The sequence below is a fragment of the Biomphalaria glabrata genome, chromosome 11 (assembly GCF_947242115.1).
Source record: "Biomphalaria glabrata chromosome 11, xgBioGlab47.1, whole genome shotgun sequence".
Lineage (NCBI taxonomy): Eukaryota > Metazoa > Mollusca > Gastropoda > Planorbidae > Biomphalaria > Biomphalaria glabrata.
In genome coordinates this window covers 30,039,053-30,064,212 of record NC_074721.1, presented here as the reverse complement: position 1 = coordinate 30,064,212, position 25,160 = coordinate 30,039,053, and the positions used below count along the sequence as shown (strand labels likewise).

The following is a 25,160-nucleotide window of genomic DNA, read 5'->3' as shown; positions in this document are numbered from 1 at the left end:
TTTAAAAAAAAAAAAATCTTACCTAAGGGAAATAACTCCTCACTTACAAAAACATCTCTCAATAAAACAGAAGTAATTTCCCTTATTCGATATTTATAAAAAAAAACAACAAATGCCCATAATTAATGGACTAATTGGCTAAATGTTGAAATAAATAATTGTTGAACGTTTCAAATTGTTTCGAGAATGGGTGTGGGAGAGAAAAAAAATGTGTTCAATTATCTAAGGGGAAGTAACTCTACATATATATGAATATTGTATCTGTGAATACTGAAGGATTAATTCTCTTGTTTGTTTAAAATAATTAATTCTAATAAATTGACTAATTGGTTAATATTTTGTATTCATTCATGTCTACCCCGAGGCGCGGTGGCTGAGCGGTAAAGCGCTTGGCTTCGAATCCTGGTGAAGACTGGGATTTTTTATTTCGGGATCTTCGGGCGCCTCTGAGTCCACCCAGCTCTAATGGGTACCTGACATTAGTTAGGGAAAAGTAAAGGCGGTTGGTCGTTGTGCTGGCCACATGACACCCTTGTTAACCGTAGGCCACAGAAACAGATGACCTTTACATCATCTGCCCTATAGACCACAAGGTCTGAAAGGGGAACTTTACTTTACTTTACATGTCTACCCCAATGAATATTTGTGCAAAGTTTCAGCTTGATCTGAGAATGGGTGGTGGGAGAAATAACTTCAACAAACTTTTTACCAGTCAGACAGAGTGGATATAAGGTTTATACTAATTAAGACCGACATTCTTGCCATCTTCTCTGTTCTCTAACATGACTTTCTCATGACGTCAACACATTCTTGACAACATTCGCACCGTGCTGCACCACAGCAACATGTATGTACATGTGTGATGCGGTATTTAGAATACGTTACACTGCGTCGCAAACTTGAACCAGAATCGCATTCACCACTCTAAACAAATTGGCAATGTATCTTCCCTACACTGAAGCATTTTTCAGCCTAAAAATTGAAAATGCTTCCATTGGTTTGGTATTAGGTAATCGAATATAGCAAATGGGAATAGCGACTGAACACTCCCCCCCCCCCCTTTCCCAAATAGAAAATCGAGTTTACGCTATTTGATATCTTCATGAGTGTATGCTACTATGAATGGGTTTCTAAATGTATTTGATTGAGCAATAAAGTTTTCAGACAGACATGTAAAACTAAAAGATCCCGTGTCACTTTCTTCTCGCTTTCTTTTACGTTTCTAAAGCTCATTGGCTTCTAGCACCAAGTCACTTATCATTTTTGTAGTTGTCAACAGTCATCTTTTAATAAGGTGTCTTGGACATTGTTCTTTTTCATTTCCTAATCTTTCTCTTTTTATGTCCTTGCATTGGTCTGTTTGGTTTCCTTTTACCGCCTCCACAGTTCTCTATATCGCATTTTCTTCTAGAGATTACTGTATTTGAAAATGAAACTGAATCTTACCAATCGAAATGCAAACATAGAGAAAAGAATTGGAGGATTGTGTTTCAAACTGATCGTGAAAATTCCCAAATAAAATAACTTTTTCTTTTGGAGGTAGGGGAGGGGGGGGGGTTTCCTTGGTTTTTAAAGAATTACAAGGATTTTGTAGTGTCCATATGATCTCCTGGTAGAAAGGGTCTTTAGTGGCGACGATTAGTCCGATAGGGAAACAAAACAGAAACCCACTAGCGGCGATGGTAGAGATCCTCAACAACCATGTTGCTTTCCTTTCCTCTTATGGCGGACACCCGTACGCTGGGCCGGATTTAAGTTTGTGGATGCCCCTACACTTTTTCTAAAGCTTTAATAAAAAATTCCACGTATTAATTACAATGCTTATATCTAAAAGCATGTCATATTTTATTTTGTAAATGTACTTCTTTTTAGAAAATAAAATATTTAATATGCATATTTTAGTAAAAAAAAAAGTATATTTTTGAGTTTGTGGAAGTTAAGGGTGCTGGTTTGACGTACTGCCGTAAACCTGGAGCAGCATTTATATATTAATTATATATTAATTGCACACTAAAAATTGACACTTCTTATACTTCTTAACCACCACAATGTTTCTTACCATAAGCTTTAACTTATTGTAGGGGAAAAATGCGACAATAGTGCACTATAAGAAAAATAAAAAATTGTTCAACCTTCGAAATTCGGATAAATAAAAAATCTTTATTATGAGGACTCCTCTCTTGTGGATGATCCGGGGCAGTAGGCCCGCCTGTCTTCCCCTTCCTTTATATCCGGCCCTGCCTGCACGATTGATGCGGTTCAGAAAAGGGCTCGGCTCCTCGATGTGCTCGGCCTTCGGCCTTACATCTAACCCGAGCGTTTTGAAATAAAAGCCATCGGTAAATAGTATGTAACAAAATGATATCTGCTTGGATACTTCCCAGAGAGAACAGTTGTTTAGACAGGCCTATGGAGGGTAACCTGCAAGGGTTTTTTAAGTTCCAATGGAAAATTTGGGTATTCTTATACCGTTGAAAGAACCGCTGCTGCAAGTTCATAGATGACTTCTTTTAAAAACAATCATTCTTGGAAGAGAGAAAATGTGTACTTTTTTATGTGTACACACTTGCTGTGTTTGTGTACGTTTGGTTTGGGATATGCACACGTGTGTTTGTAGGCCCTGTGTATGTGTGTGTATGTCTGACTGTGAAGCCTGGTGTTGGTACTTTTGGTTGGTCAAATGTCAAGTGATTAGCGTGCCCATCGTGCCAGACGGCCTGGACCACTGTCATTAAAAGTGTAGCACAGGGGGAAGTAACTTTTTGACAGCGGGGCTACACTTTGATCAAGTTAGTGTTCAGCATTAGAGAGCTGTAGTGCTCGAACACTGCGGACAAGGTTAGTTAATATGTGTTCCGTCTATCAATCGTTTTTAAATCAGTCTATCTATCTATCTATCTATCTATCTATCTATCTATCTATCTATCTATCTATCTATCTATCTATCTATCTATCTATCTATCTATCTATCTATCTATCTATTTATCTATCTATCTATCTATCTATCTATCTATCTATCTATCTATCTATCTATCTATCTATCTGTCTGTCTGTCTGTCTTATCTTATCTTATCTTATCTTATCTTATCATGAAACAGAATTGAAAAAGCCAATGGTTTCGTTTTATTTAACATGAAGCTGAATGGAATTGTCATTGAAAAAAAAATATTTTTATATAGAAAAGGGGAGATAAATCATGTAGTGCAGAGAGATTTGGAACTAATTGTGCGGTTTTCACTCTTGAGCTATAAAATTAGCTAGATAGTAAAAGAAGAGCGCTATTGAGAATTGTATGGGTCGATATGAGTTAATGTTGGGAAAATGTAAAAAGAAGATAGGGACGAAACAATGTCACTGGGACCTATATTGAAAGATCAACTATATAAAAAAAACAAAAAAAAAAACAAAGGGAAAAAAAAGCTTATATTAAGTGTAATTGTATCCATTAGTTTGGATGTGTCTTGACTTGGATATGCGTGACTGTCGTAGACATAATAAATCTGCGATTAGAAATATTTTTACCATTCCTTTTGTCTATAGCTTTTAGCTTTCTCAACGCGCTATGATCCTATCACTTGTCTGGGCCAGTTGGGAAAAGGGGAGAGAAGTAGTGGGTACCATCTTGGTGCATAAAAAAAAATGTTCACTCAGGGCGCAAGAGCCCTCAGGGGGACTAATTCCAGTAATACCAACACATCTGTTATGTACGATTTCTTTCCCTTGTTCGAAATAACAAACAAAATTATCAATGACCAATAGTTAATTAACTAATTGGTTATTTATGTTTAATTCTTGATCCGAATGTGTGAGAAATAACGAGTGCAAACTTTGTACAAGATTGACCAGAGAGTGAGTGGATAGAAGCTTTGTACAGAACGTTCTGCTCCAAGACTACTAATAGGATTTTACTGCGCCATCTGTGTTATCTCTTAACAATGAATGAACATGAGATTTAAAAGCATTTTTACCCGCCCTCTTCCACCTTCTTCCCGAGAAAGAATCCTGGTTAAGCGAATGTATAGCTCTAATACACCTTTGACTGTTCCAATAGTATACATTTTGGTGTAGACTTTGAAGGCAATGCGCACAATTTTCCTGAACATTATAGAGCTGTATTGCTCGAACACTGCGGACAAGGCTACCTACCCACCTACCTACCTACCTACCCACCTACCTACCTACAGACATACATACCTACAGACATACATACCTACCTACCTACCTACCTACCTACCTACCTACCTACAGACATACATACCTACAGACATACATACCTACCTACCTACCTACCTACCTACCTACCTACCTACCTACAGACATACATACCTACAGACATACATACCTACCTACCTACCTACCTACCTACCTACCTACCTACCTACAGACATACCTACCTACCTACCTACCTACCTACCCATCCATCCATCCATCCATCCATCCATTCATCCATCTATCTATCTATCTATCTATCTATCTATCTATCTATCTATCTATCTATCTATCTATCTATCTATCTATCTATCTATCTATCTATCTATCTGTCTATCTATCTACCTACCTACCTACCTATCTAATTATCTATCTATCTATCTATCTATCTATCTATCTATCTATCTATCTATCTATCTATCTATCTATCTATCTATATCTATCTATCTATCTATCTATCTATCTATCTATCTATCTATCTATCTATCTATCTATCTATCTATCTATCTATCTATCTATCTAATCTAGCTAGCTATTGAATCAATAAAGCCCCTTAAGAACGCGACAGTCCTTTCAAAACCTGTGTAGGATCTAGACCTAGATTTAGTCTCTAGCCAAATTTACATTTATTTATTTTTACTTTAAAAGAAAATATAACTCTCAAACTAGAGTTTTCCCCGTGTGGCCAACGAGCTAGTAATTCTTTTCTTATCGATATACATCAACTGTTAAATTTATAGGAAAATCGTTGCAGCTGTTTTTGATATCAGATGTCTTCCCACCCACCTAGGTTCCTCCATGAAGGAGTAACTTGAATAGAAGTTAAAAAAAATATCTAATGCAATAGGGCCTACTTAATGGATGCCTACCCCAGCCCCCGCCGTTGTAGGGTCAGGTTGTCCTCAGAGCCAGGTACCTGAGTTGAAGTTCATGTGTAATAAATAAACAACTCAGTGATAACATTAGTTGTTTTTTTTTTTGTTTGATTTTTAATTCCTTGTAAAACGTTTATCTCCAACAAGTGTGTGTTTGTGGCGCTATCATGTCATGGTGGGCCATTTCCCCGCTCTATTTCACCATTAATCAATTTAAACTAGAATGTATTGGGGAAGGTTTAATTGCCTCGCTCTTTCCACAAAATAAAAGAATCGATAAATAAAATTCTCTGTCGTGATTTGTAGGCCTGTACATATTTTAGTCTTTAGGTACAGGTCGACATGAGCTCTTGGTAACAGCACATTATCAAACTGGACCAACAATTCAACTCACTCTCTGATTCACGGAGTAGAAAATACTTCAATATATTTTAAGATCGAAGATTGTAAAGAATGTTTTATCAGTGTAAAAATCTAATTACTTAAAAAAAAAAAAAGTTTATATTAACTCACTCCGTCTGTCTGTCTGTCTGGATTGTTTGACAATTTTTTTTTCTTCTATTTCCCATTCTCGGATCATGTTGAAATGTTGCACCAGACGCCATAACAACCCATGAGTAGAATAGAATTAGTTAATTCATTAATTTTCATTCATATAGAAAAGTATTTTTATAGTTTGCTTGTTTTCGTTCTAAAGTCACGGACTCGTGTTGCTTTTGTTGTTTAGATGCCACCTTTTAAGTACAAATGAGTTGTATTTTTTTTTCAAATAATGAGATGTCCCAGTACGGCGTTAAAAGGGGGGGGGGGTGTCTCCTCGTGTAAGCGGGTTACCCCTGATTTTTTTTTTAAAGTGGAAATTTTAAAATTGTAGCAAAAAAAAGTAAAGTTCCCCCTTTCAGACCTAGCGATCTGTTGGGCAGATGACGTAAAGTTCATCTGTTTCTGTGGCCCAATTAAGCAATGGCACTTAGGGAAAAAAATGGTCTGACGGGACGGGGGTGACTGCTCATCCCCTATGGCGCCATTTCATTGACCGACTTTTTCGGTCTAATTCTTAAAATCTGGGTTACTGTTTGGTCACATGTCCACGCCTCTGGAACAAGCTGTAATGTAATGCTACTTTGAATTGGCCTGAATTCTAGTATTATCTCCCCTTGCAAGTCTATTACTCAGCTCTTTCAACTACTCATAGATTGCCTAGATCTATTATCTGTATTGTATACTAGTTGTGTATCCGTATGTAAGAGTATGTAACATATGCACATGTGTTATTTCTTCGGAAAGTCCGGCCTTCACGCTCTAAAGCTTTTGAATCTGTAACAGAGAGAAACACTTTTTTTTTCCTCCTAACTAATTCACTTCAATCAGCAATGATGGTGATGTAATTCCACATGCCACACTCCTCAAGAGAAGGGTGTAGCTACCTCCCACTAAGTCTACATTTGAACAGTAATATTGTGTCATGTGTTCAGCCAACAGGCCGGGACGTTGGTCTTTTTATTTAGGCTCGGCATTTACATCAGCGTTTCTCGGCCCGAGCTGTTAGGATTACTACTTTGGATTTATTTATAAATATATCCGTATACATCACTATTTATAAACGAAATTACACACACTAGCAAAGAAAAGAAGTATAACGGATTAGCAACAGTGCTTAACACTAAGTCCATTTTAATTACATAACAGGGCAATCTTAACTAATCTAATCTTAACTTTACAATGTTGCGATTTGTAGATATGCTATCATTATAGTAGGTTTTCCTTTTGTTTGTTTTGTTTTATAACTAAAGTGTTTGGTGTCTCCGGTGTACACACAATGGAAATATAAGCTATGTATAGAAAAAGAAAAGAAAAATATTTTTTTTTGCTCTTTCTAGCTCTGAAAGCACCAAATAATGTTTATCATTCAGTTGACAACAGGGCTTATTTCTAAATATTTTTTTTTTAATTTCCAAATCTTTTCATCGTCTATGTTTTTTCAGTTGGTTGCATTATGTTGCCCCCACATTTTTACAAATAACTTTCTCTTTTTAATTGCGTATAGAGTGAAAAACATGAAGCAGATTACATTGATTAATTTTGGTTTGATAGTCTCTTGTATTTTAAGCTTCGTGAGGTTCTTACTTACTTATCTATTCAATTTTTGTGTCAAAGTAATTTAAACAAAATTAATACTTAATTTGAAGAAAAAAATGAATGCTGACTTGTTCTAAGCCTGGATTGGCATGTCTTTTGTCATCTATCAAGCAGAATCGGACTGCTGTAGCTTTTAGTGACAGGCTTTCATTGACGGTGCCTTTGATATATAGGTTAAAAAAAAAAAGGTTGTCTCAACTAGAGTTTGAGAAACATCGACGTATTTCTAATTCTGGCGTTAATGTGTCCATCTTCTGTAAGCACACTGTGCTTCGCCCCGCTTGTGATCTAATATATAGGTCACATAGTAGTGACATCAAGTTCCTACACTGTGTGTACATTTGGGAGGGGGGGGGGAAGACCTACTTGCGCTAAAATGTAAAAAAAAAAGAGGAAAAAGGGGGGGGGGGCATGTCTTCACTTAAGAAGATAAAGACTACAAATGTGCTATCGCCCTTCTAAGTGGAGAGCATACCTGGATAACATGTCTCTTCCGTTCACTGGAATAGAGTGACATTTGTGAAGGCAGAAATTCTAAACTCTTCCATTTTGTTCAAATCTCTTCACTGATATATATGTTTCACGAGGACATAAAATGTATTCGTAATTTGAAAACAAACGCGACATTGCGGTATTATATAATGTGACTTCAACTTTCACCAGCATTTTTTGTCTTTTTTTGAAGTCATTACGATATATACATGAAGATTGTAGAGTTTGTTGGAACACGTAGGTCATTGTTATAAGCTAAATGTTCAAGACAACTGTTTATCAAAAGTGACACGTAATCAACCACTTTTGGTTTGTTCTAGTTTCCTAAGTTGAGGGGAACTCAATTTCAACAGTTGTTGTCACTTGTATAAAAGGTTTGAGATAGTTTTTTTTTAGCCCATGTACGCAGGCTTTGTCTATAAACTTTGGTCTAACCATAAGACGTGCTAGACTTAGGCATTTGAAAACTTTTCTAAGCGTTTGCCGTCATGGGAGGATAGCAAATATTTCTCGACTAGCGCTGTCACGTGACCCGCTCAGACATGCACGCGGTGAAGGTCAGCAAAGACTACTTCGTTAGCTCACAGAATGCCTTGCTCATCCCCAGGAAAGACTTTGGCACGCGCAAGTTCATCAGCCTTGGCGGGACTAGTGCCCCCGGCATCTTCAGGAGCGCCTCGCTGCCGTCCCTCGCCTGGCTGGACAAGCGCTCAGGCCTCAAGGTCACCAAGAGAATTGCGAGCCTGGTGCAGAAGTCGACGCCGAAGAAGAACGCAGCAGCGACCACGTCAGCCATGAGATCAGGTTAGTTTTTATTTTCTCCTACAATTTTTGATGCCCACCCCCCCTCCCGGCATACAACGGCTTTTGTTGCGAGTATTGTGGTGAAATTTAAGTCCCAACTGGGTCTACCTAGGAACATGAAATAATGCACTCGTCCTTCAGTTTCGTTTCTAGAAGACATTGTCTTATTATTATAATTATTACTTTGACCTACCTCTTGGTCTATTGGACCGTTGGGCACCATGTAAGATTCGTCGACCGTCTTTCTCCATTCCTCTCTGTCTTTTGTTGCCTTAGAACCTCTTTCAAAGGAAGGCCCCTCCATTCTTTTATGTTGTCCTCCCATCGCTTTCTCTGTCTGCCTCTTCTTCTTTTTTCTGGTCCTGTTTCCTGAAGGAAGGTCCTAGCGAGCCCTGAAGATCTGAAGGCCATAGATTTTTAGCTTGCGAGTATTTGAAACTGTCAGGAAATGATAAAATTTACTTTTGAGATCTGGGCGTCAGGTGAATCGGGGATTCTCTCTATAGTAGTCAAGAAGTGTTTCCGGTAACTGTTCAAAGAAATGGAAATTCAGTTCAGTTTGAAGTTCTCTTGTTTAGTTCAACTTACTTACACCTAGAAAAACACAAGAGTTATCTCTACACAATATTTACATGTAATTAAAACTATTACAAATGTTGGTGTGTGTGTGTGCGTAATTCTGTGACGTTGTTGATTTGTTGTTTTTAGTTCAATCAAAAACAATAAATAAAGGTTTAATTTATTCAGAATTAATTGAGCTTTCCAGAGATCCCCTGAAAAGACTGCACGGGGCAATGTTATCTTCGGAATGGAAGACATTGCCTTTATATATGAGTGCAGTGTTTCACAGGACTATGCAAACCCAGTTGCGACCTGCTTATTCTTCCGCCTCTAGTGCAAACAAACCCGTTGTCTACCGGCGATCTTTTAAAGTTTTCTTTCCGTCTTCTGCGCCTGTCTTCTACAAGGGCTTTCCTTTGTATCTCAAATGTGTGTACCGCAGCCTTTGGGAGGAGAGCTCTCCAACTGTGTCTTTCAGAGGTCATCTGCTGCCAGCTACTTTCCTCTATGCCGATGAGGGCGAAATGGCGCCCGAGTTGATCTTTAAGCACTTACGCGGTGGCACCTCTGTTACGTCGTCCCCCTTTAAGCTCGCCAAAGAAGAATGTCTCCCGTCCGGGATAGGTGTCCGACCCAGCGCGGCTGTCGAATGGTTATTAGTGCTTCTATACTGTCCACACCGGCCTTTCAGCGCAGAACTTACTTATCTGTGATGTAGTCGTGCCAGCGTATGTTTTAGTGCATAGGCATCTTTGATGAAAGCGTTCGAGGAGCCCTAAATGCCTAAATGACAGAACCCAGGTCTCGGAGCCATACCATAAAGTGTGGTGAGAACCACTGCTTTATAAACACTGATTTTTGGTGCTAGGTGAAGTGACCTCTTTCACCATACTCTCAGTTTAAGGCGATAGGTCTCTCTCTCCCTGTAATATATATATATATATATATATATATATATATATATATATATATATATATATATATATATATATAATATATATATATATATATATATATATATATATATATATATATATATATATATATATATGAGAGAGAGAGAGAGAGAGAGAGAGACCTATGTTGTAACCACCAACTTTTGCCTCCTGCCTAGACTATGAAGACAATGTGAGGTTGGAAGTAGGAATGAAAAAAAAAAGAGTGCGGCCGGGATGTAAGGGAAACAACTAGAAACGTGATGCTTAGTGGATTTGTAGTGACAATGCTTGGAACCTTGTCCTCCCACACCCCACCTCTCTGCTGTTCTTGACTGAGACAGTCTTGCTGATTTTGTTTAGAGTCTCCTGACTTGTCAAACGATGAATAATGTAGAACTTTCCTTTACCCCTGTGACTTCTCTCCCGTAGATGCCATCTGCTGATTTTTTTTTGTATGTTTTATTTTGTCTGGGTACTTTGTTTTTCTGTTTCATTTATATTGTCTATCTATCTATCTATCTATCTATCTATCTATCTATCTATCTATCTATCTATCTATCTATCTATCTATCTGTCTGTCTGTCTGTCTGTCTGCCTGTCTGTCTATCTGTCTGTGTCTATCTATCTATCCATCTATCTATCTGTCTGTCTGTATGTATGTATGTATGTATGTATGTATGTATGTATGTATGTCTGTCTGCATGTATGTATGTATGTATACCAGGAAAATGAAAACATGTAGGGGAAAGTTAGGAGGTGCGCTGAAATTCCGTTTCCCGTGGGGCAGTGTTTTAACTATTCGGCTATGAAGTTCGATGCGCTTTAAATACGCCTAGAACACGTTGTGTCTTCTGTTTATGTAAATGCTCTAGATGGAATATAAGATAGTTGCTAACAGGAATGTAGCCAGAGGCTATATATTTACGAATCATTTCTATGTACAAATGGACGTGTTATAGTAGCAAAGTAGCATAATATCTTAACTTGACCTACTTTATCTTGAGGGCTGACAGTATGCACACATATATATCTATCAGTCAAGGACAATGTCGTTGCAGTAATAGTTTTGACAATGCCGGAATGTTCGGTTTAAGAAGACTTACGTTGTTTTTTAATTTATTTTATATTTTTAGTTTAACGCTCATCGCTTTGTAGAAAGAAAAAAAAATGACGCTGTATGTTACGTAGTGTGAGAAAGTTGTCTTTTTTTTCTGGAAAGGGAGTTGTTTGGTCGAATATCCAGAGTAGGGTTTTCCGGTGTTATTTTCACTAAGTATTTTTATCTATAGCTGGGTATTTAAACACTCTTACGGGAAGTCACAGAGAGAGAGAGAGAGAAAGAGTGATAGGAAGAGAATGGTGTAAAGGGACAGAGAGAATCAGAGAGTCATTAATATGGAGAGAGAGGGGGGTAAAGAAGAAATGGGGAAAGTAATGAGAGAAAAAGGGATAGATGGTGAGAGAGAGATAGGAAGAGGGGAAAAGAAATAGAGAGAAATTATCATTAATAGAGAAATGAGAGAGCCTCAACGAGAGAGAAAAAAAGGTCACAGAGAGTGTGAAAATAGAATTTAATAACTTTAAATCCCAAGGATCTAGTGACATTCTAGTCTATCCGAGAAAATATGTCACTAGAGAGAGAGAGACAGACAGACAGACAAGACAGAGAGAGTGTGATCGTTGTTTAGTTAGTGTCTAATCTCTCCCTGTGATTTGAGAACAAAGTGCGACACTAGGTATCACTGCTCGTCACCAGATAACTCTGACCTCTCGGCCACACTAAAGGTTCAAAACAAAACATTATCCCTGTCCTAAGACATAGCAAGATAGATAACAAGGCTACTTTTACCGATTGTCCCAGGCTCGTTAGTGTGTGGAGTCTCTTTGACATACTTATATCTAAAGATCACAATGCGACCTTCTATCAGACCGACACAGTACCACTTTGTCTTGAGAGCTGTAAATAACTCTGTAAAGCGAGTTTCGCTATAACATTGCTGTGTGGTTACCAACTGGAGTACTTCTTTTGTCTCTCTAGTTTATTGTCATTCATTCCTAGACGTGCTGGCTTGACTTTAATTAAAGGCTGATGTGATAGACCCGCATAGTTCACATCTCTAACATGGACTGAGACTTTTGGAATCTGTTGGATAGAATGGACCGTGACAATACTCAATGTGTAAATTATGTTTCATTTACCTCCGGTGTTTAATTTTGCTCTCCTAGATTATAAATACATCTTAATTTAAGAAAGTCAGGGGCACGATATCCAGTCCAGTGGACTTGAGTTGCCGAACTTGTGGAGTTACTTTTCTACTTTCTTGTCATCAGATTGTAGTGATACTTTTTTTTTTTTTTTATTTAAGTTAAAAGTTTTTTTTTTTGTTTTTTTTCCTTGGATCTTGGCCTGTGTGTTTTTGTTGTGTCTACATGTAGATCTATTCATCCTGTATTAGTGCGTCTATGTATCAGTGTGTGTGTGTTCTCCTGTCCACTTGAGTTGCTGTGTCTTATGTCGATGCATACATACGTCAGTCTGTGGTGAACACTTACACCGTCCAGTACCAGGCTACCAGTACATTGTGACGTCCACATTCTTCTGTCAGGACTGGAACAGTACATTTTGTTACATCTGTGTGTATTTCCTTGAGATCGCGATACATCTACATCTCGTCCGGTTAACACGAGCCAGTGACTCAAAAAAAAAAATGCCCAAGAAAGGTAAGATTGGTTCGTAATATTACAGACTCTTGAAAGCGTTTCGATTATTATTTTGTTAGAAAATCTTAATTTTGAGTTATTTTATCTTCTGATGTATTTTTCTTTATCGTTACACTAACGATTCATTTCACATCAACACTACACTTCCCTTGGACACAGAGAACTAGAGTCTTTCAAGTCATATTTTGTTTGAAAATAATTAGCTATTAAATATCGATCTATTACAGATAGAAAATACATCGCCCGATTTCATTTTCTTTTTACCGGTACAATGTTCTTCCTCTAGATATCTATATTTGGAGTCCCGTATCTATATCCAGTCTAGATCGAGTATTATTATTTTAGATATTATTATAGATTTCTAGTCCAATATCTACCGGAAACTCATATCGTCCAGTTTCATGCTGCTATTATATTGCTGTACGCGGTATAAACTGTGAAACTATTGGAAATAAGCTGCTCATTCTAAGTGTATTCTCATGTACCTCTAATCTCTCACTGAATTACACTGCTCACCGCAGCAGCACCACCCCTCAACTTTGATGTAGGGATATCAGTTTCTAAACATAAAACGTGTTTGAACGGCGAAAGATTAAGAATATTCACTTACAGTAGAAGGGAAAATAGAAAGAGAAGACATGGTCGAACGAAGGAACAAATAATTCCAATTGATATAGGATTTTGAACATGGGGGTTCTCAAGACGTTCTTGAAGCTACCCAACTCTAGGGGGTAAACTTTAGGCTGCTAGTCGTTGTGTTGGACTCTACCCCACGGACCGTAAGGTCTGAAATGGAACGACGGCTTTGGACGAAGTTCCCCTTTCAGAACTTGTGGTATATTGGGCAGATGGTGTAAAGGTCATCTATTTTTGTGGCTTAAGGGTGTCATGTGGCCAACACGACGACCAACCTCCTTTACTTTTCCCCAACGAATGTCAGGTACCCGTTAGGGTGGACTCAGAGGCGCCCAAAAATCCCAGTCTTCACCAGGATTCGAACCCGAGACCCCCGGTTCGGAAGCCAAGCGCTTTACCGCTCAGCCACCGCGCCTCTCGATTTTGGACGAGTAGGTCTAAAAAATAATTCACCTGACTCACAATCAGCCATGCACATGCGTATTCTTTGTTTAATCTTTAAGCTCTTCATTGTCTGTATTTTAAAATCTAATTATAAAAGCTCAGTCATATTTATATGTCCGGCATTCTCTCTATAGGACTTGTGGCAAAGCGTCTTAAAAGTAGATCCTGCTAGTGGATAAAAGGTTTCTTAGAAGATAGTATAAAATTTTTCTATTCTATCGGCGGCTTACTAGGCTGATTTTTGGCGATGTATCTCAGGAAGCCAGCGAGATGAACTCCTAGTGGTTCTGCTTGGCTGTAAGCGCGCCATCACTTTCTGAAAATTATATTCTGTATCGGTTATCGTTCTTATGTTTACATGTGCTTGTAACTCGTCCATAAGAATGTGTTCATGAAATGTGTGTTGTGTAGTCAGTCAGTGTATTAAAGCCAGACTAAGTGGACATGGTTTTCGACTCTCTTATCTTGATGTTCATAACACACTTCCTCGTCATTATTTTGTTAATACTGTCAATATCACCAAACGAAATATATAGATGTGGGAGGTGGTGGTGGGGCGCGTGGGGAGGGAGTCTCATTGCTTCTTACTTGTTATCTTGGTTTGATGTTAATTGAACAAGAATGTAATGAACAGTAACTCCTCTAATGGGGTTCGCGGATTTATTACTTTCTTCCTTATCAAGCTGGCACTTCCTGTTTCGTTTATAGTGGTAGATTGTTTCGTTTCTCTAGGAAATCTAAAAGTTGTTTTTTTAAGTAGCCAGAATGAAAGAGTCTTTGCGGCGTGAAATGTTGAGGAGTAGTGGCAGTTCAACTATAGACGTCATTATTGATAAGAACAAAGAAGCAATGAGACTCCCCCCCCCCCCCACCCAGCTTTTCTAAATATCATTATTGAAAAAGCTGCTTATAAATGTAGGAAAATGCCACACATTCTCTGAGCATGAGGTGTTAAACATGGACAACTGGATTTCGTCAGCTAATTGTGTCAAATTAATTACATAATTCCTAAGATGGTCTTCCTTCACATCAGTCATTAAAGTGATCCTGGTGGAATGCAGTCATTTTTAGATATCTGGTTGGGAAATAGAAGTGGTTGTTGTTTAAAATATTGTGTGTAATAGTATCAGCTAATTGATGTCTCCCTTGTATCCGAACATTTCATTGGCTCAGTTGACAGATGATCTGTGAGACCATCCTGAGACTTCCAATAGTTCATAGCAGACCCATTTTTTGTTTCTTTGAAGAAAGACACTGTTTCCAAATTCTCCCAAAGACGCGGACTGCGTGTCTTTGTTTTTAATTAGAGACAGTCTTTGATTTCTTATCTGCTACAAGTGTACTACCGGCCTTCCAATAGATCGGAGCACTTAAAGTTCACAAATGTATGACGTTGTTGTGTTGTTGTAAATACCTGCAACTTGACTTCAGAGTATCAGTTTAGAAAGAACCTCGTTTTGACAATTCATTCTTCTGCTTTTCTCCCAGTGATGTCTTTCGCTAACACCGCATAGAAACAATAGCAAGTCATTGAAGTCGTCAACCTGTTTAGATCTAGATCTCTATGACAACCTATTTAGATTTAGATCTCTATGACAACCTATTTAGATTTAGATCTCTATGACAACCTATTTAGATCTAGATCTCTATGACAACCTATTTAGATCTAGATCTCTATGACAACCTATTTAGATTTAGATCTCTATGACAACCTATTTAGATCTAGATCTCTATGACAACCTATTTAGATCTAGATCTCTATGACAACCTATTTAGATTTAGATCTCTATGACAACCTATTTAGATTTAGATCTCTATGACAACCTATTTAGATCTAGATCTCTATGACAACCTATGTAGATCTAGATCTCTATGACAACCTATTTAGGTTTAGATCTCTATGACAACCTATTTAGATTTAGATCTCTATGACAACCTATTTAGATCTAGATCTCTATGACAACCTATTTAGATTTAGATCTCTATGACAACCTATTTAGATTTAGATCTCTATGACAACCTATTTAGATCGAGATCTCTATGACAACCTATTTAGATTTAGATCTCTATGACAACCTATTTAGATTTAGATCTCTATGACAACCTATTTAGATTTAGATCTCTATGACAACCTATTTAGATCTAGATCTCTATGACAACCTATTTAGATCGAGATCTCTATGACAACCTATTTAGATTTAGATCTCTATGACAACCTATTTAGATTTAGATCTCTATGACAACCTATTTAGATTTAGATCTCTATGACAACCTATTTAGATCTAGATCTCTATGACAACCTATTTAGATTTAGATCTCTGACAACCTATTTAGATTTAGATCTCTATGACAACCTATTTAGATTTAGATCTCTATGACAACCTATTTAGATCTAGATCTCTATGACAACCTATTTAGATTTAGATCTCTGACAACCTATTTAGATAGAGATCTCTATGACAACCTATTTAGATAGAGATCTCTATGACAACCTATGTAGATCTAGATCTCTATGACAACCTATTTAGATCTAGATCTCTATGACAACCTATGTAGATCTAGATCTCTATGACAACCTATTTAGATCTAGATCTCTATGACAACCTATTTAGATCTAGATCTCTATGACAACCTATGTAGATCTAGATCTCTATGACAACCTATTTAGATCTAGATCTCTATGACAACCTATTTAGATCTAGATCTCTATGACAACCTATGTAGATCTAGATCTCTATGACAACCTATGTAGATCTAGATCTCTATGACAACCTATTTAGATCTAGATCTCTATGACAACCTATTTAGATCTAGATCTCTATGACAACCTATGTAGATCTAGATCTCTATGACAACCTATTTAGATCTAGATCTCTATGACAACCTATGTAGATCTAGATCTCTATGACAACCTATTTAGATCTAGATCTCTATGACAACCTATTTAGATCTAGATCTCTATGACAACCTATGTAGATCTAGATCTCTATGACAACCTATTTAGATCTAGATCTCTATGACAACCTATGTAGATCTAGATCTCTATGACAACCTATTTAGATCTAGATCTCTATGACAACCTATTTAGATTTAGATCTCTATGACAACCTATTTAGATCTAGATCTCTATGACAACCTATTTAGATCGAGATCTCTATGACAACCTATTTAGATCGAGATCTCTATGACAACCTATTTAGATCGAGATCTCTATGACAACCTATTTAGATCTAGATTTCTTTGACAATCTATTTAGATCTAGACCTCTATGACAATCACAAACGTAACACTCTAACCCTTTGTTTTCCAAGAGTTCAGCATTCAAAGTGTACAATACATCAATGAATGTATATTTAGATGGATGCATATAGCACTAGTTTGTTCGGGCTTACAGGTGTTGAAGAATTGTGTCTCTATTCAAGTCCACTGTGTGTTTTGTGCTGCAACTTTCAACGAAATTTCAGCCAAGTTTGATTCAATCCTCACATAAAGGACAGTCATTTCGACCTGCAGGCCCATGATGTGTCTACCAGAATGCCAGTTTTCTATATCAACGGTTATGCCGTTAGGTCGACTAAAATACCATTTATATATCGACCAAAAATATGGTATATCGACCAAAATCTAGTTCTATCTCGACCAAAATGTAAATACTAGCTACATGTCGACCAAAATATCAGTTACATGTCGACCAAAATATCAGTTACATGTCGACCAAAATATCAGTTACATGTCGACCAAAATATCAGTTACATGTCGACCAAAATATCAGTTACATGTCGACCAAAATATCAGTTACATGTCGACCAAAATATCAGTTACATGTCGACCAAAATATCAGTTACATGTCGACCAAAATATCAGTTACATGTCGACCAAAATATCAGTTACATGTCGACCAAAATATTTATTTACGTCGACCATAGTATCAGGTATATGTCGACTAAAATACTATTACATGCGACCATAATACCAGGTATATGTCGACTAAAATACTATTACATGCGACCATAATACCAGGTATATGTCGACTAAAATACTATTACATTTTGACTAAAATACTATTATATGTTGACCAAAATTTCCGTTTTTATGTCGACACTAATACCAGGTATATGTCGACTAAAATATTATTACATGCCGACCAAAATGCCATTTTCACGTGGACGAACATGTCATTAAGAGCTATTTTTATCATCTAGTGAGGAAAGGTTTAATGTGCTGGCTGTACAATCATTTCGTAAACTGTTGCCTATAACAAGGAAATAAATCTTGACTTCCCCAGTATGTGAATGACAGTCATTATGTACCAATCACTAGAGCAATGTATGTGAATGACAGTCATTATGTACCAATCACTAGAGCAATGTATGTGAATGACAGTCATTTTGTACCAATCACTAGAGCAATGTATGTGAATGACAGTCATTATGTACCAATCACTAGAGCAATGTATGTGAATGACAGTCATTATGTACCAATCACTAGAGCAATGTATGTGAATGACTGTCATTTTGTACCAATCACTAGAGCAATGTATGTGAATGACAGTCATTTTGTACCAATCACTAGAGCAATGTATGTGAATGACAGTCATTACGTACCAATCACTAGAGCAATGTATGTGAATGACAGTCATTATGTACCAATCACTAGAGCAATGTATGTGAATGACAGTCATTACGTACCAATCACTAGAGCAATGTATGTGAATGACAGTCATTATGTACCAATCACTAGAGCAATGTATGTGAATGACAGTCATTATGTACCAATCACTAGAGCAGGGGTGTGCAAATTACGGCCCGCGGGCCACAGTATATAGATATAAAAATGCAAATATTTAAAAAAAATATATATCTATATAAATTATTGAAACTGTCTCATTATAAAATTCAGTTTTCAGTAAACGAAGATTTTGCTTATTGGCTGTACATCAATACACTCAATTCAAGACACAATGTCTGAGTGTTGGGTAGGCTTGGAACAAGATGGCAAGTGTGACAACTGATGGAGCTCGATCTTTGACTGAGAACCATAAACTTGAAACAGGAAAGTTTGCACAAAGCTGCATATAATGTTTATTTTTAATTATAGCCGAAAAGAAAATAATATAACAAAGTAGAGCCAGGGGAGCTAACCACGGGTAGTTCTGATAAATAATCCAATGTTTCCGCTAGCTTAGCATGGGCAAGGCAAACAGAAGAATATAAATTCACAAGTATGAAATTGTTATGTTACTTGAAGGACAATGACTGTGACCTTGTTACCAATACTTCTAATGAAGAGTGGAAGACAAAATTTCATGTTTTTTATCACTACTATTGCAAATGATTGTTTACATATGAAATGTAAATGCTTGTTAAATCTTTTCAAACAAGACTTTCCCATTTTCTACAGGCAAGCAAAAAAAAAATAGTTTTGTCATTTTCTTTAGCTGAAAGATGAAACTATCTTTAGTGAAATGAAAAGTACAACACTTATTAAGAGAGGCCGATTCAACTCCAGAGCAAAGAGAAGTTCCAGTCAGCACTACCACGGGAGCATTATGGGTGCCAGAAGCTGTATTTCCACACTTTAAAAACCTTCGCTGCTGCTCACACTATTTGGGTACATATACATCAGTTCTTCTTCTTCGTTCTCATTTTACATGTTGAAATGTTCAGATCAGTAATCCAATATCTGAGATGAACCGCGTAGTGGTTTCTAGATTAGGCAGTTCTCCGAATAGTCTTTCGAGAGTCTTGTTCGGGTCTCTTGATTTAGTATGCATCATTGAAGGACATGGTCAGCTTTCTCTGGTGATGCTCCATAAGGGCAGGCTTCGCTCGTCCCTACATTTAACTTCCGGAACATATATTGTCTCATTCAGTGAGCAAGCATTTTTTGTGGAAAGATAGTTTCACAGTTACGGAACATTATGCATGAGTGTAAGAAGTAAAATACTGCACATTAAGTACAACTGTACTGTACTGTATATACAACTGTATATTTGTGGGGATATTGTGATATAAAAAGACTACAGCAATTTTAAAAAATCGTAATACAGTGTATATATAAATAAAAAGACATTCTACACAGCAAGCTTATCTTTCTAAGATATATATATATATATATATATATATATATATATATATATATATATATATATATATATATATATATATATATATCCTGCTCGCTATTCGCAAGATTTTTTTAATGCGGCCCTCGATACATAAAATGTTGCCCACCCCTGCACTAGAGCAATGTTTTTACGTTCTTCTGTATTCTAGACATCGTGCTAAGACTGCACTGTTCAGGAACACACTCTAGAAAACGGAAACATTTATTGATCCGCTATAAATTCAAGAGGGACCCTGCAGTAGAAAGCGGTCTAGAATCAAGCCAGCTATTTGTGAGCCTGTGCTCTCTGCGAGGGTACACTTGACGTAGGATCAAATCACAGAAATACTCAAAGCCTAAAACAGAGACGCCAAATGGAACCACTGACAACATGAATAGATGAAATGTATCTGTAGAGAGAGTGTTTGATGAAAAACAAATGGTGGGAGAGTTACTGGTGGTAACTCGTTCAAATTTGATGAGTTGACTGTCTAATGAGAATGTTTTCAAATGAATGCCTGACTGAAATATTGCATCTAGTAGTCTTGAGAGGTGACATCAAGACACAGACGTCAACGCCTCTGGGCTGGTTCATTGCAATCTAAATATCTAGTGTTTAGTACAGCAACTACCAAAGTCGCATTTTGTACAGAAGTGTAGGGACAAACAAGGGGGAAAAAAAAGGGGGGGGGACATGTTTCTGTCTTGTGTTTTTCTTTAGGTCCTCAGGATTCCTGCTGAAAGATTGTTTGTTTTGCTGTGCGCCATCGATGAGTGCGCGCAATGTCGGGACTAGATGTACGTACGTGACCTTCATTTTGTTTTTCTTAGCCAATGAACTAACCAGCTCCTGCATCTCTTAGTTTTGTGTCTGTCCATCCGTCTGTCTCTCCTTCCCCCTGTCAACAACTAAAAGTGCATTAGAAAATCCGATCAACCATTTTGTAGCGTGATAAAGGTTGGTGCAATAGTTACTTTTAGTCTTTACGAGAGCAACACCCCCTTTTTTTAAAACAATGGTTAAAAGTACGTGTGTGTGTATAGGCCTATTAAGAATGGTAAAAAGGGGAAGCCAGTAGAAAAAAAAGCAGGGTTAATTATTTCTATTTTTCAAAATATTTATTTAGATCGCAACTGGGTCTGCGTAGTCACGTGAAACATTGCACTCATTCTTAATCTTTGGAAGACATTGTCGTTGATTTAGTCCCAGACTTTATTTTGTTGATTATGGCCGGAACATCACCTCCGAACGTCGCATTGACACTTTTTGTCTCGTAACTTTTTTTTTTAGTGTCTTCCGATGGATGGACTCCCACTCCACATACTTCTCAGCTTTTGAGTTCTGGATCTAGCACCTTTGGTTTGTTTTACCATTGAATTTAAACCATAAAGTAACCATTGTACGGTATTAGACACCGCAAACATTTCTTTGAGTTTCTGGCCTCGAGGTGGCATTTTCCGAAGGTCCCAATGGAATTTTCCTTTACCGTTTCCTACATAACATTTATTTTGGCATTGTGTCCTCTAAACAAAAAGGAAACATCAATTTGGTTTAAATAATTGTAATCGTTTATTTTACCCCATTTGAATGTAGAGAACATACAGTGCTACAGAGTATAGTAGTCTGGTCTACACACGCACACCAGCGAAATATTATAATCTCTCTCTCTCTCTCTCTCTCAAAAAACAAAGGAAATAGACTGCAGATTTATCTTTTTGTTATGCTATTAGGATACGTAGAAGTACGCGGAAATGAAAATAAGGCAGTTTCATAATAAGTTGATTTGAAAATACGGAAGTCCTACATTTTGTGCTTTTTAGCGGCCTCCGAAAGGGGGAAAAGACGCCATTAGTTTTGTGTGAAATGTCTGTCCGTCCGTCCCGTTTAGATCTCGTAAACTAGAAAAGATAGTGAAAATCCGACATCATTATATTTTAGTCCATTCAATGTTCTGATACAGCTACTTTTTATTTTTCTAAAAGCTAAAAATCTAATTTTTTAAATCACTTATGCAAGCAGTTTTTTCATAAAAGTACATCACTTTTACAACTATTCACTATTAATAGTAACGTACATGGGAGGCTCATTAGTAGGGGAGACCACTATTCATCATATTATTAACACATTTATGCAAATGGTGTCTGCCTGCGGCCATATAGGATACCTAACTAAAGGATTTTTTTTTAAGGGAAATGTTTTCTTTTTTTTTTTAGGATTTAAATAAGAGATTGACACTTTACAAAACAATTAGATCAATAAGATATTCATTAAAAGACATCGGTTAGGCTAGGTTCGCATTTAACTTCTCATTCACTTTCACGTATTATTTGGTCTGCTGGACCGCTGGGGCACCACACAAGATCTGTCAACCTTTCTTTCTCCATTCTTCTCTGTCATTTGTCTTTGGTAGAATTTAATTGTGATGTTCTTTCTGAAAATATTGATACCTGCCTTTTTATCTGCCTGGGTGCACCACTTCGGGGGCCGATTTTGAGTTTGTGTTTCCACATAAACTGTGTTTGTAACCTTGTTCTATTTATGCTTTATAAATAGAGTGCGGCATTTTGGGGGAAATACCAAAAATAAAATTAAAAGGTTGAATGGAAAGCTTGAGGCGTTGAGGCTGCAGATCTGTCTCAACAAGCACATGACGATGTAAAAAGCTGTAGGAAATTCCATGCGAATCCATTTGATAGTTAAGATAAGATAAGATACGATAATTTTTATTGATCCAATCTAATGGAAATTCAGTTTGACTACAATTGACAAGCTCAGCGAAACTACTGTATAAAAACAATTTTGATTAAAAATTCGAACAACATTCACACACGAAACACATACACATTCACAACCAGCGCTTTATGAATTTGACTTCTATGTACTTCTCGATGACGACAGCTGATCTTGTAACACTGACCGAAAGTGGGATAAAGGAGTTTTTAAATCTTTCAGTTTTAGTCCTAATGGAAAGGAGACGACCACTTCGTTCAGATCTTATGTAACAGTGGTTTAATGGGTGCAGGTTGTCTTTAAGAATCGTGAGTGACTTGGAAAGGCATCTTTCTTGGAAAAGCTCGTCAAGAGATGGTAGCATTACTTGAGTGATATACGATGCTTTTTTAATTAGTCTATTCTAAGTCTTTAGAATAAATAGACTAATAGAATAGTTTTAGATATCTTAACACATGCGTAGGTACATAAATCAGTGAGTGGTATTTTGAGATTTTAACACATATATAACATTGTGTTCGGGTACAGAACATTTTTTACCACGTTTACCAATAATGTTAAGGTTTATTTAAAAAAACAAAAACAAACTAAGAATGCGTGTTGTATGCGCACATTCGTACACTTTTTTTGAAACAGGATCTAATTAAGTGGGTCGTGTTATTTTATGGTGGTGCACGCATCGCACCATTGCACTTTCGCAATCAAATTGTCATCTCTTGTGGTCTTCATGTAGAAACTCGTACATTGTTCCTGCTCATGCTTTCTATCAAATGTTTGTTTTGTATGAAGGACTTATGAGTGTGTTAAATTATCATTTGTTGTTCGTAGTTTCCAATAACTACATTGGTTTCTATTATTTCTTCCAAACCCAAATGAGCGCTTAAATCTTTATATAAGCTATTTCTACCAATATAGGTCACTTGTGAAAAGTTATAATGTTATCTATTTTCACTCTAATGTTAGTCTTGATACAATTATTGCAACCTGCCTTTTGATCTTCACTACTCGTGAACAGCAGACCCACTGGGGTTGCCTATGAGATTGTGGGTAACCACAAACTCCAGTTTTTTTTTTTAAATCATGGAAATATGTGATTGGATATTAATTGCAAATGTATGCATTACTGTCTGGTCATGTGGTATGTGCTCTGGGCTGTTATTCAGTAGTCTTGAAAGCCCCAGGTTCAAACTCTGCCTGCTGTGATCCCCCATCGTCCTGCAAGAGTTTTGGGTTAGGAAATAACTATCTTCAGAACATCTGAAACACATCAAACAAACCAATTGTAACGATTGGTGCTCTTTAACAAGTATGTTGTTTATTTATTTGGTTCTCTTCTACAGGCAACAAAAAATGGCAGCATCCCCCAGAAGCATTACTGAGTGGACATATCTTGTATACAGTGAAGGTAATTTTTGTTTATGAATGTCACTTATATATGTATAGATTGTAATACTAGATTAAGATCAATGGATGGGCTGGTAATTAAGAGTTACAGAGTGAAGGTAATGTCTAAAACTGTTTGAATTGAGATAGTTGTTCTTGTGTACTTTTTAAAAAATGGAGTTAGGTCACTTTTAACAAAAAAAAATTAAAAAATGTGGAATCACCAAGCTGCTTCTACACTCATCTTATCCTAGAACATTCTTCTTGAATGTTATCTGTCTGAGATCAATGGGGAGTGAGTGCCAAACCTTTGGCCCTTGCACTGATATGGAGTGATCAGTTCACTAAAGTACAAGAGCATTTCTCTATTGTAGATGCACTGATAACAAAGTGTGACTATCTTGTAGTTGATTTCTCAGGATGCCAATGGAGTGAGCAAGAGAGCACAATGGGATACATGTGTGTATAAAAAAGATGAAGTGTTTACCTTCTCTTTCTTATGTTTACATTCCATAATAAACAGTAGTCTACAAACTAGTAGATCTGCAGCATAGTATTTCTCTCCCTTATAGTCTCTACATCGTGATAATTCTCTCCCTTGTAACGTATGTCTACATCAGTGATGCTCAAAGTACGCCCCGCAGGCCGGACGTGGTTGCATCCGGCCTACCGAAAAGTCGGCAAAAAAAGTAATAAATTCTCCCGCCTTCAAAAAAAGTAATAAATTCTCCCGCCTTCAAAAAAAGTAATAAATTCTCCCACCTTCAAAAAAAGTAATAAATTCTCCCGCCTTCAAAAAAAGTTGAAAATTTATCTTTACCTTTGTTAGGACCCTCACTTTTTCTCTGATGGAATGGTACCATGAACTTTAACAAGTATGAGGTTGTGAAATGGAACTCTGAATGTAGAAACTACCTGGAAAGTGAATGGATCTTTTTTGTGGAACATGATAGTAAGCCAACATATTTTGTTTGTAATGAAAGTCTGGATGTTTAAAAAAACAAACATATACAGTGGCATTATAAAACAAATATGAAGGCCTTCTTGGTTTGAGCTACGTATAAAAGATTGGTTAAACTACGCCTAGAGATTTTACAAAAAAGAGACTAGAAAATAGTTGGT

At 37.0% G+C, this 25,160-nt stretch overlaps 1 protein-coding gene across 8 annotated transcripts in view; it reads left to right on the top strand.

Moving 5' to 3' along the window:
- LOC106061911 (PTB domain-containing engulfment adapter protein 1-like) overlaps window positions 1-25,160 on the top strand; it is a 51,865-nt gene that overhangs the window by 10,792 nt on the left and 15,913 nt on the right. For 3 of the 8 annotated variants that reach the window (XM_056045660.1, XM_056045656.1, XM_056045659.1), the window contains 2 exons: window positions 8,323-8,519; window positions 23,996-24,060. In XM_056045660.1, the coding sequence (XP_055901635.1) occupies window positions 8,510-8,519; window positions 23,996-24,060 (75 nt within the window). In that variant the 5' untranslated portion in view covers window positions 8,323-8,509. Of the gene's footprint in view, window positions 1-2,614; window positions 2,839-4,122; window positions 4,138-8,322; window positions 8,520-11,257; window positions 12,740-23,410; window positions 23,454-23,995; window positions 24,061-24,867; window positions 24,991-25,160 lie in introns of those variants that run through there. The other 5 variants (XM_056045661.1, XM_056045664.1, XM_056045658.1 and 2 more) reach the window with 5 other exon arrangements.